General features: G+C 38.7%; 1 protein-coding gene across 1 annotated transcript in view; it reads left to right on the forward strand.

Moving 5' to 3' along the window:
- The first annotated feature begins 1,039 nt into the window (after positions 1-1,039).
- LOC115220418 (dual serine/threonine and tyrosine protein kinase-like) overlaps positions 1,040-13,018 on the forward strand; it is a 78,757-nt gene continuing 66,778 nt past the window's right edge. Inside the window, exon 1 of the mRNA XM_029790540.2 lies at positions 1,040-1,710. Within this exon, the coding sequence (XP_029646400.1) occupies positions 1,545-1,710 (166 nt within the window). The 5' untranslated portion in view covers positions 1,040-1,544. The remainder of the gene's footprint in view (positions 1,711-13,018) is intronic.

Raw genomic sequence — 13,018 nt, forward strand, 5'->3', positions numbered from 1 at the left:
CGATGACGATGATGATATACATGTTATATATTTTATATATATATGTATGTGTGCGTGCATGTGTATGTGTGTGTTTGTGTGTGTGTGTCTGTGTGTGTGTGTGTATGTGTGTGTGTGTGTGTGTGTGACCATGCCAAAACTGACCTGAGTGCTTGTGCCACGTGAAAAGCATCTAGTCCACACTGTGAAGCAGTTGGCATTTGAAGGGCATCCAGTTTAATAATCATGCCAAACTGACCTCATCTGTGCTGGTGCCATGTAAAAAGTATCCAGTCTACTCTACAGGGCGGCTGTTGTTAGGAAGGACATCTACCCATACCAAAATAGACAGTAGCCTGAGGCAGTCTTCTACTTGGCTGGTTCCTGTCAAACCGTCCAACCCATGCCAGCATGGCAAGCGGGCGTTAAATGATGATGATGATGATATGTGTATGTATGTATTTATGTATGTAGGTATGCGTGTGTGCACGTGTTTGCATATAATAAACTTGGATATGAATTTAACACATTAAGATTTCATAATTTGTTCTCGTAACTAAGAAAACAAACAGAAAAACGAGGGAAAAGAGACCCAAATATAAAAAAAAATTAACAGACCAAAAAAATATAACGAGTAAAAGGAACGAAAAGAAAAAGTAATTTATTTAAAAATCCGTTTTCAGTGTAGTAAAGTTTTTAATCCGGCTGGACTTATTTATGAGAGAGGATATAAAATTACTCGTGTCCGCTCTATATGTGTGAATGTGTATAGCTTCTGTTGACACCCACTTCCAAAAGAAGTCTATATAAAGAGAAAAACTAACAAAAAAAAAGACCGACACGCCTATTCTGTCTGTTGTTTTATTATAAAAGCTTATGTGTATGTGTGACAGGCGATACAGAGAGTAATAGTGCAAGATAGATAGCTTGATGTATAGTTATCTAGCAAAATATATATGCAACAAGCACTTGGTAGATAAATCGATTGATAACGTGGAAGAGAGAGAGAGAGAGAGAGAGGGAGAGAAAGAGATAGAGAGAGAAAGCGAGAGGAAGAGAAAGAGAGAGAGAAGAAAAGAAACTTTCAGGATGACCCAAAACAAAAATTATGGCTGACTAATTGAATTGAAGACCTGTACTTCTTAGAGTTTATTAGATTACGCCAAAAAACAGAAGAAATTTACTGGATTTTAGATACTAATATAATATAACAGTGAAAATCTGTTAGGATTTGTGTCCGCGGGGGGGAAAGTCACCAAAACAAAAATATGCATGAACTATATAGCTGACAAGAAAAGTTCTCCTACAGTCTCACACACACACACATACACATTCAGAAGTGAACACGTTCATACACATGTGTATATAAGATACGCATTGTCCTTAGACTTGTCATTCTTTCATGCTTTTCTCTACGAAGCACACTGTCCACAGAAGTGGATAGTGAAGTAAAAAAAAAAAAACACTTCCATACACACACATTATTGTTTATTTAATTTAATTTCGTTTTGGTTGTCCTTATTCTCAAATTTTCGGAGGGATTTTCTCTTTTAAAAGTAGCTCTTATGTCTGATAAAGTGGATAATGCGCTGCCCCAAACAACAATGGCCCTGGTCGAGGAAATACAGAACTTCACTGAGAACTCTCAAAGACTCAAACAAATTCTGGAAGAAACGAAAAGTTTATACGAAGACATCAAAATTAAAACGGCCAATATCGACCAACAAGACAGTAAGTATTAATTGATTAATTAATTAATTAATTAATTACGGGAACATCAATAGCAACTAATCTATATGGTTGTTCTTAGACTTATTGAGAGATGTATCGTGATTGTGTAATGTTTATATATATTTCTCGAAGGCATTAAAATGATGTGCATTTGTGTGCGTATATATATATATATATATATATATATATATTTGTAGATAGATAAATGTATACATTTACATACACGCATAACATAGCTGATACCCCCTTTCTTAACGCTATGATGAATGAACATCACATCACTTTAAAAAACACATTATTATTATTGTTGTCTTTTATGACTTTTCACATTTTGAGTTCAAATTCCTCTGAGGTCAACTTTACCTTCGTCCTTTCGTGTTGGATAAAATAAAGTACAAGTCAAGCATTGGATCGATATAATTTACTAACTCCTCCCTCAAATTTTCAGGTGTTGTGCCTATAATAGAAAAGCTTGTTGTTGTTTCACAAATTATCGATTTCTCTACAATAACAGGTTCGAGGTTCTCAGACTTATTGAGAGATGTATCATGATTGTGCAATGTTTATAAATATTTCTTGAGGTCATTAAAATGATGTGCATTATTGTGCGTATTTATATCTATATGCAGATAGATAGATAGATAGATAGATAAGTTTCTTTATTGGCTACACAGGGCTGCACACAGATGGGACAAGTTACAAGGTAGAGCTTTACTTTTGGGGAAGAAAAAAAAAGGTGGCGTAGGTTTTCGATCAAAAGGGATCGTAAAAGGAAAAAAAAAATAGATAGATAGACAGATAGATAGATGTATACATTTACACACACAAATCACCGTTTTTATTAGTTATGTTTTGTTTTACTAGCTTTTCTTTCCTTTCATATATTCTATTGTCTGTTACTATTCCGGTGTGTTATCGTTAGGGTAGAGAGGATTTCTTTAGCTGTGAATCAAGCCTGAGACAACGGTCTCCATTCTCGATCGAAAAGCTGTTTTATTTTGCCCTGAAGAAAACGAAAATGTTTGCTTCTTTCACTTTGCTCGCCCAGTTTGTTTCCTTATAAATCCAGAACACTGCTCTTTCTAAGAAATCGTCATTACCAGTTCTACTGTTTGAGCTGCAGACTTATGGTTAAAAAGCAATCCAACGGTGACCACCACATCGTCCCCTCTTTTTGCTGGTATATATCTAAGATCACGCTATGATGTATCATACCTTCCATTCTGGAGATTATTTGGATGTTGTTTGAAGGAATTACGACTACTATTTCTAGCAATTCGAGTGCTCACGTAGATGTTTCTCAATAGCTCATCATTTATTGTTGTTGCTGTTGCTATTGTTTGGCCTCAGGTCCACCTTGATCTGACAGACCTATGATCAAAGGTGCACCGACCTTGAACATCTCGTCTGTTCGTGTACATTTGTTACAAACCACAACCAATCCCAGTCGCAAAGCAGAACGAATCAAACGGGATACGCTGGGTTTGAGCCCTCCACTTCTATCCTCTCCGTACGCTTCCCCAAGCAAGCGGGAAGAACTGAACAAACCCACTGCAACCTATCGAAGCGCTCGTTAGGTTTTCCCTTTGCACCTGAGAGTTGTTCTTCAGAGCCATTTCATTTCATTTCATTCATCAAAAGCAAATTAATGTAATTTGACAGATAAATGCTGAGTAGCGTAGGCTCGAAACGTAAAAGACTTTTCCATTTTTACCGAGCGTTAAACTAATACACCTGCTTGTTGTTCCTTCACCTGTCTTCGTCTTTTCTTCTGTAAATTTGAACTAACACACACACACACACACACACACTGGTTCCACATTTAAACTTCTTCGCATCATGATCTGAAATATAAGATTTTTTCCTACTTTGATGACGGAGGTTCGATTTATCCAATGTTTATTGCTTCCATTACTGGTTGCATATTTTGGTGAACTACATCTACCAACATGATAATGGATCTCCGAACCCCCCAGAAACAGTTGTTGGACTTATAACACCTTACTTCCTCCCCTTTAATTTTTGGTAAATTTACCTAATTTTCTTCTGTCGTTTGTACTCCGTGCAAGTTTGATCTATTAGTATATTTGCAATTATTTAATTGGTATATCATAACCATCGTGTATATTTAATTTGTTCATCCGCATAATTGCCCCCCGTCTCTCTCTCTCTCTCTCTCTCTCTCTCTCTCTCTCTCTCTCGCATATATATGTGTGTGTCTATACATATATATATATATAGCAAGTGTTACCAGTTAAAAGCTCTGCATACTGGATGCTTGCAAGATTATGGAGTCATCAGAAGAGCACGCACGCCGTTTCGAGGCCTTCCTCCTGACGACATTATTGGGAGCTGGCAGAATCGTTAGCACGTCGGGCGAAATGCTTAGCGGTATTTCGGCTGCCGTAACGTTGTGAATTCAAATTCCGCCGAGCTCGACTTTGCCTTTCATCCTTTCGGGGTCGATAAAATTGAGTACCAGTTACGCACTGGGGTTGATGTAATCGATTTTAATACCTATGTTTGTCCCCTCTATGTTTAGCCCCTTGTGGGTAATAAAGAAATAGGCATTATTGGGGCACCACCACCCCGTCGCTGAGATGTGACCCTGCTTGCTAGCTAGATCATCTGGTTATTAGGTTTCGCCCAATATTCTTCGATCTTATTGCCTCTTTTTAACCGAATCCAGTGGATCGCCTTCTCCATTATAGCCTGGATATCACTCATCGTTGGCATTTGCTTTGCGATGAGTTAGGCCTAATGACAATAACAATATATATCCAGAAACGTCATCGTTTTAAGTCTTGTTTCCTTTGATGGAATGGGTTAAAAAGACGGTCACAGTCAGAGTCCGTTCTCATTTGGAGTTATTACACCCTTAGGCGGGTTTAGGATCATGTCTCGATCACGCCACCAACTATTGTCTTGGTCACTATAATCAAATCGGATGCCGGCCTTAACGTCAACAACTTTACAGTGTATTGGGCGCGATTTATCATTACCCCTCTCTCGCACACATTCTCTTTCTCAACGCACAAAATTCTCATATTTTGAGTCACTCTGTTGCTTCCGCTAAATATTAATAGAAATATACATATACTCATATTCTGAGTTCTATTTTGCCTCTTTGCATCACCATATCTATCTATCTGTCGGTCTGTCTGTATATATATATAAAATGCGCTTACCTATATATATATCTGTTCGAAATCTTCCAAGCCTTTGATCTTGGGAGGGAATTTTTTAGATTTTATACGATAGAAAGTATTTTCCATGGTGTCCATTTCTGTATTAAAAAACGAAAGCTTTCCATCTAATGCGCTTAATTAGATCAGTAATTTTCTCTAAAAGTTTCTTTGAATATAGTTCCCTTGATGGTATTGGTATGTTTTTCATAGAATAATCTATGTAATAGGCGACCATATATATAAAATACGGTTACCTAACTATATATATATATATGTATGTATACACACACATATATATATATAGTATATGTGTATGCCCCTATGTATCTGTTTATATAATCCCTTCTGTCTTAAAACTCATAATTTATGTCAAACTGTGAACTCTGTAAGCTCATCGTTCCCACATCCATTTTTCTATGGTTTTATGGTTTGGCTAGATCCTATCCAAGACACTGTCCTGCCTCTTGTTGCATTCGTTTGTTGTTTATTTCATGAAGTACATCCTTCCAAGATCAGCTTTCAAGTACTTTCTTCCAGCATACCCCCTGTTCCCCCTTTCCACTTGGATTTCCCCGACTCCACTTTTGATTCCGCCTAAACCTATCTCTCGTCTCAATTCGTCTGTCTCATCCTTTATACTCCCTGGCGTAATGCATCCAGCTGAGCATGCTTGCTTCATTTCTTTGTAGCCTTTTCATGTCCCCTATCTTCGCTGTCACCCTTGTAATCATTACGCAGTGTGAGTTTATGCTCAAGCACGTACTTGTTTGTTTTAATCGAGAGATTTTCATTACATGTCGTCTGCATGGGAGGGAAATGTGAGTGAAACCCGATGAGTTGCGAAATGAAAATAAAACAGGTCATCTGGATCTCCATCCCCAGCTGTCAAAATACGTATTTATTCTCACTGGAGTAAATGAGCCTATTAGCTTTATATAGACACAGGTGTGGTTAAGAAGCCTTGCTTTGCAACCATGTGGTCTCGGGTTCAGTCACACTGCGTGGCACCTTAGGCAAGTGTCTTTTTACCATAGCCTACAGCCCTGGACTGACCAATGACTTATTAGTGGGTTTGGTAGATCGAAACTGTGAGAAGCCTTTCGTACGTCTTTATGTGTTTGCATGTATATCTTTGTGTTTGTGCCCTTCACCGCTTGACAACCGCTGTTGGTTTGTTTACGTCCTTGTAACTTAGCGGTTCGGCAGAAAGACCGATAGAATGAGTACTAGGCTATAAAAGTAAGTCCTTGGGACAGTTTGTTCAACTAATCCCTCCAGTGTGGTATCCCAGCATGGCTGCAGTCCAATGAATGAAACGCGGGCAAAATAAGTATAAAGGACACACACAAACACACTTGTCTGTTATATCTGTTTTTCCATGTTTGCATGGGTTGGAAGAATATGTTATTTGAGGTGTTGTTTTACAGATGGATGCTTTGGAACTGAGCCTTAACTGTTTTTCAATCAAGGGATCTTTTATTGCACACAGTTTCAAAGTGACCTGGCAATAACGAGCAACAACAACAACACCTTCCACTACAACTCTCGTACAAATTATTGCAGATACACACACACACACACACTTATGCATTCACATCTTCATCATTTAATATCCATGTTCTCCATGTTTGCATGTATCACACTGAATTTGCTGAGGCAGATATTCTACAGCCGGATGCTCTTCCTGTTGCTAATTCTCACCTGTAACCGAGCAAGGCAATATTTCCTTGTGGCCAGATATGTTGTTCACGAAAAACAGAAAACAAGCAAACCTTTTTATATGATGATGATGATGCACATTTTTCAACTATCACATGCTCTGTAGGGACTGGCACGTCAAAGGATTGACCCAGCATCCCCTCTGTATCAAAGAAGACAGCTAAACGAGGACAAGGTAGGATCTGCTCTCTGTCCTTGTAAAACCCTCACCAGCAACAGCCTCTTCTGCAAACCCCTAAAATTCTCATTGGGGGAAATGCCTCAACTGCCTATAAGGCACATTGCATGAAGTGACCAAGGCAAAGTTGATGGGACCCCCATCTGCCAAACAGAGAAATCCCTGGAGGATAGGTTGAGTTGGAGGATTGTCACTTGAGTGGTGCAAAGGGGTCATCCACCAGGAATAGGAAATCTCAGTTCAATCTGAAGAGGCCTATTTGGGTGGGGTCCTGGGAATGTTCTCTCTCTCTCAACTTGCAAGATGTTTTGTCCAGGAAACAGTAAAGCTTCTTCTAGAATAAGCATCTTTTACATATCGCAAGCTCTGATGATTTTATCTTCTTATTTGTCTACCTACCTACCTACCCTTTTATCTATCTATCTGTCTATCTATCTATCTATCTATCTATCTATCTATCTATCTATCTATCTATCTATCTATCTATCTATCTACCTACCTACATACCTACCTACCTACCTATCTATCTATCTATCTATCTACTTATCTATCTGTCTATCAACTTGTCTCCCTACCTGTCTATCTACGTACTTTTCTACCTACATATTTATCTCTATCTGTCTGTCTGTCTGTCTTACCTGTATACCTCTGTATCTTTTTACTTACCTGCCCATTCACCCCACATCCCATTGTGTCATGTTCAGCTATTACACTCAAAATGGTGCACAGAAATACCTGCATTCACATACTCTCGCAACCCAGGTTAAGATATTGCATAAGTAAGGTAGCACTCAAACAAGTTTTACATCCAGGAACCAAATAGAGCTGTGGTATACAGTGTGTGTTGTGTGCTTGCATGTGTGCATATATTTATTTTTAGGTGGCATTTGTTCAGTTTTATGTTTGAGAACCTGCTAGAGCCTTGGGACACAATGTGTGCATATATGCTTGTATGTTGTTATTATTATTATTGAGTGAGAGAGCAGTTCATGCCATCAAAGTGACACTGGGGTAAAATATACGAAGCCCAATATACCCATCATGACTACCCGTCTGATAAGGGTACACCAGGCACATGCATCACAACCATATGTGCGCAACATGGTGATCTCATATCAAGATAAACAGCACATGACCTTGCAGGTGGGGCCCAGTTAGAATTTTCTTCAGGTTGAGTAGCCCATCCTGCTCAAAAGGTCCCTGAATAAGGGTTGCTTTAGGATGTTGAACGAAACACCTATGTTTCCAGAGGTGAATTATTCAAACTCCAAAGAATCCCTCTCAACACATGGCTATGATGCTCCCCCACTTATTATTATTATTATTATTATTATTATTATTATTATGCATTGACTTAATAAACACTTGCATGAACAAGTCAATGGAAGAGCTTCCATGTGGTCACACACTCTGCTAGAAATAGCAGCCAAGTCTCCCAACCCCCAATTCTCCTCACCTTACCAGCTTAAAAAAAAGAAGACATTGGAGAATGTAATTGTATCCTTTCAGTCATTAGACTGTGGCCATGCTGGAGCACCACCTTGAAGAATTTTTAGGTGAATGAATCGACCCCAGTGCTTTTTTTGTTTTTTTTAAAGCCTGGTACATATTCTATCAGTCTCTCTTTGCTGAACTACTAAGTTACAGGAATGTAAGCACACCAACACCAGTTGTCAAGAGATGGTGGAACAAACACACACACACACACACATATAGAGTTGTTGTCTCTCTAATAACATTGAAGAGTACCCTCTACCTTACATCACCATCTGTTTTACCTGGGTATTTGTAAGAAATGATAGGATGCAATCATCATCATCGTCATTAGTGTTTTATGTTCATTTTCCCCATACTGGCATGGCTGGGATGGTTTTCCTGAAGCTGTCAATAAAATAATGTACCTGTCAAATACTAGGATTGATTTAATCAACCCTACCCTGAAGAGATTTTTTGGCGGGTGCAGGGTTGTGCCTTGTTAAACATATTAATCTTACATTACTGTTAATTACCAATTAGTAATCAGTTATTGTTTCAATAATTAAATATTACATCTTAAATTTGGAGCTAATGAGGGAGCCAAATCTCAATCAAATGACACCTTATCATCTTACAAAAAGACACACTAGGCAATATGCCCCAGGATGTATAGCACTCTCGGAAATAGATGGTCATGGCTAGAATACCTTTGATCAAAGATCTTTTGAATCAGAACTGACCTGGGGCTAAATAATCACAATAATGTCAACTGCAACAACATCTTATATTTAACCTCATTTCATATAGTACTGCTTTTGCACATATTTGTGCAACTTGGCTGCAAGTGTACTTGTGCAGTGTTGCATAATGTGCAGGATACAACAATGGATTCCTCTCCTCTCACTTCTCCTCCTTCACTTTGTGTCTAATAAGTGCATACCTCACAAAGTTTAGCCATTCTGTCCCTAGACAACACCAATAATGTGTCTGTATTTACCCTGCCCCTAAACTTTGCATGGTGTCTCTAGATTGAGATGTCGAAGGGAAAACTTCAACCCTTTTAGCATTTAAACCGGCTATTTCCAACCTAAATATTTACCTGTTTAATCTTGAATCTGGCCAGATCCAGCCTCTCGGGCCTACCTCACAATGTATTTCTAAACATAAATAACCACGTCACTGAAATTGTGAAGCTGCAAAGTAATAAATGATTGATTCAAAACAACTTGAATAAACAGGCATTGCATTTGACGGATTCATCTGAATGCTAAAGGGCTAAGAAGCATTTTTAGTCATAACCACCACCACCACCACCATCATTACTGCAAGCATAACCACCATCCTCTCCACCACTACACTCTCGTAATGAATTGCATAATTTCATTCATCCATTGCCGTATGGGTTGTAGTACAAAGAGGTGTGACTGTGCAGTTGTGTGGATCACATAATGGTCATATATTGTTCCATTTCAATAATAATAATAATAATAATAATCCTTTCTACTCTAGGCACAGGGCCTGAAATTTTTTGGGGTGGGGAAGAGGAATGTCGATTACATCGACCCCCAGTACTTGAATGGTATTTAATTTATCGACCCCAGACAGAATGAAAGGCAAAGTCGGCCTTGGTGGAACTTGAACTCGGAACATAGTGATGGGTGAAATACCGCTAAGCATTTCATCCAGCGTGCTAACTATTCTGCCAGCTCGCTACCTTATTTACATAGTAATGACGTTAAAATAATAATAACAATTCTACTATAGGCTCGAGGCCTGGGATTTTGTGGTGAGTCGGAAAGGGTAAATCGATTACATCAACCCCAGTATGCAACTGGTACTTATTTTATCGACCTTGAAAGTATTTGAACTCCGAGTTTAAAAACAAACGAAATGCCACTTTGCATTTTGGTTTGGTGTGCTAAGGGCTCTGTCAGCTTGCCGGCTTGATGATGTTAATAATAATAATCCTTTCTACTAAAGGCACAAGGCCTGAAATTTTGGGGGAGGGGACTAGTCAATAACATCAACCCCAGTATTTCACTGGTACTTAATTTATTGACTCTGAAAAGATGAAAGGCAAAGCTAACCTCAGCAGAATTTGAACTCTGAAACATAGGATTGGACAAAATACCACTAAGCATTTTGCTTGGCATTGCTAATGGTTCTGCCAGCTTGTTGCCTTGCTGATTTTAATAATAATAATAATAATAATAGTAGTAGTAGTAGTAGTAGTTTCAAATTTTGTTACAAGGGTAGAAATTTTTGGGGTGGGGATTAGTTTTTTACATTGACATCAGTGTTTAAACTGGTCCTTATTTTATTGACCCCGAAACGATGAAAGGTAAAGTCGACCTTGGTAGAATTTGAACTCAGAATGTAGCAACAGGTGAAATACTGCTAAGCATTTCATCCAGTGTGCTAACAATTCTGCCAGCTTGCTGCCTTAATAATAATAACAATGATGATAATGGTTTCAAGTTTTGCCACAAGGTCAGCAATTTCGGTGGCGGGAAATAATTATTTTTAACATTGGCACAAGGCCAAGAAGAGAGGCGAGTCAGTGGAACTGTTGCCCATTTCTTGGCTGATACTTCATCTTATCAATTCCCAAAGGATGAAAGCAGAGCTGATCTCAGAGGGATTTCAACTTAGAATGTAAAGAACCATTATTAGATACCGAAAGGTATTTTGTCAGACACGTCCACAACTGCACCAATTTACCAAAACTAACAACAACAACATTTCTAATGTCAACATAAGACCTCATATTTGAGAGAGATGACATCGTTATTTACATTAATTGTAACACTTGACTGATATGTACTTATCTTATTGGTTCCAGGATGAAGAAAATGCAAAATCATTGTCACCATCATTTTAAAGTCTTCTTTTCTATGCTTGCATAGTGGGTTGGACAGAGTTTGTTGAGGCTTATTGATTTTCTACAGCCGGATGCCCTCCCTGTTCTCAACCTTCACTTATTTCTAAGCAAAGTAATGCTTCTACATGGCCAGACATGTTTTCATGGAAGATTGGAAATGAGCGACACTGCTTGTACGATGGTGACGCTCGTTTGTTTCCAATTATCACACGATTTCAAAAGAAGGAGACACAAACACACACACTCACCATGCACACACACACACATGCACACGTACACGCATTCATGCAAACACACACACACACACACGCCCATATGTGCGCATGCGCACACACACGCACACACAAATATATATAAGACAGGCTTCTTTCAGTTTTCATTTACCAAATCCATTCAGTTGGCAGTATAGCAGAACACACTTGACCCCCACCCCCCAGGTGTCATGCAGTAGGATTGATACCAGAACCATAAGGTGTGGAAGCAAAATTCTCCATCATACAGCTTGTGCCTCCCTCAATGGGACTTGAACACAGAACTTAAGATTATATAACTAAATATCACATGGCACTTTCTTGTCACTCACTGGATGGTTTCTATCTCCAACCTCTCCCCCCCCCTTCTCCCTCAAAATTATTGGTGGCGAGCTGGCAGAAACGTTAGCATGCCGGGCGAAATGCTTAGCGGTATTTCGTCTGCCGCTACGTTCTGAGTTCAAATTCCACCGAGGTCGACTTTGCCTTTCATCCTTTCGGGGTTAATTTCGGGGTAAATAAGTACCAGTTATGCACTGGGGTCAATTGTAATCGACTTAATCCGTTTGTCTGTCCATGTTTGTCCCCTCTGTGTGTAGCCCCTTGTGGGTAGTAAAGAAATAGGTATTTCGTCAGTCTTTACGTTCTGAATTCAAATTCCACTGATGTTGACTTTGCCTTTCATCCTTTCGGGGGTCAATAAATTAAATACCAGTTGTATGTTAGAGTCAATCTAGTCGACTGGCCCCTTCTCCACAAAATTTCAGGTTTTTTTGCCTCGAGTAGAAAAGAATATCCTTGGTCTATTTACATAGCCTTGCCCAGATCTACCTTGTATTAGCAATGTTATTTGCAGTGTTTAAATACTGTATTTTTTTCGGGCGGAGGGGGGGTTTGTTTTTGTGTTCCATGTCTACTTCTATCCTGTCATGTCACATGTCTGTAATACGTTTAAAATGCTAGGAAATATTCTGACAATGAAGCTACTTCATGATTGAATAAGTTGTATCCGCTTCTGTCAAGTGTTGCCTTCCATCTACAAGAAGGAGCAATCTATTGCGAGGTTGATTTTGAAATGTGATTAAGCACACCCACACACACACACACACACACACACACACACACACCACACACACACACCACACACACACACACACACATGCGTATGTATGTATGCATAAATGCATGTGAGTGTGTGTTTATTTTTTAGTTTCTCTTTTATTTGTGTCGACTCCTATAAAGATGAATCGGCTAATTTTTACTCATCATAAACCATTTGACACTTGATTATCATCATAGTTATTTTAAGTTCACTTTTTCCGTGTTTACGTCAGTTGGACTGGACATTTTCGATTTTGTATTTCGTATACATATACACGCATGCATGCAGACATGTGTGTGTTTGTAGTGTTTTCATGCAAAAATGCAATGTTCTTCACGTGCACAAGACGTGTGATGGTTGTCTCAACCAAAATATTTCTTCATACATTATGTCTTTGTACAGTTGACAATAATCAGCTGCACCCATTAATGAGTACAACATAGATGCGTGTGGTGTATGTGTGTATGTATATATATATATATATATATGTGTATGTGTCTCTGTGTGTGTGTA

Source organism: Octopus sinensis, linkage group LG16 (genome assembly GCF_006345805.1).
Source record: "Octopus sinensis linkage group LG16, ASM634580v1, whole genome shotgun sequence".
NCBI lineage: Eukaryota > Metazoa > Mollusca > Cephalopoda > Octopoda > Octopodidae > Octopus > Octopus sinensis.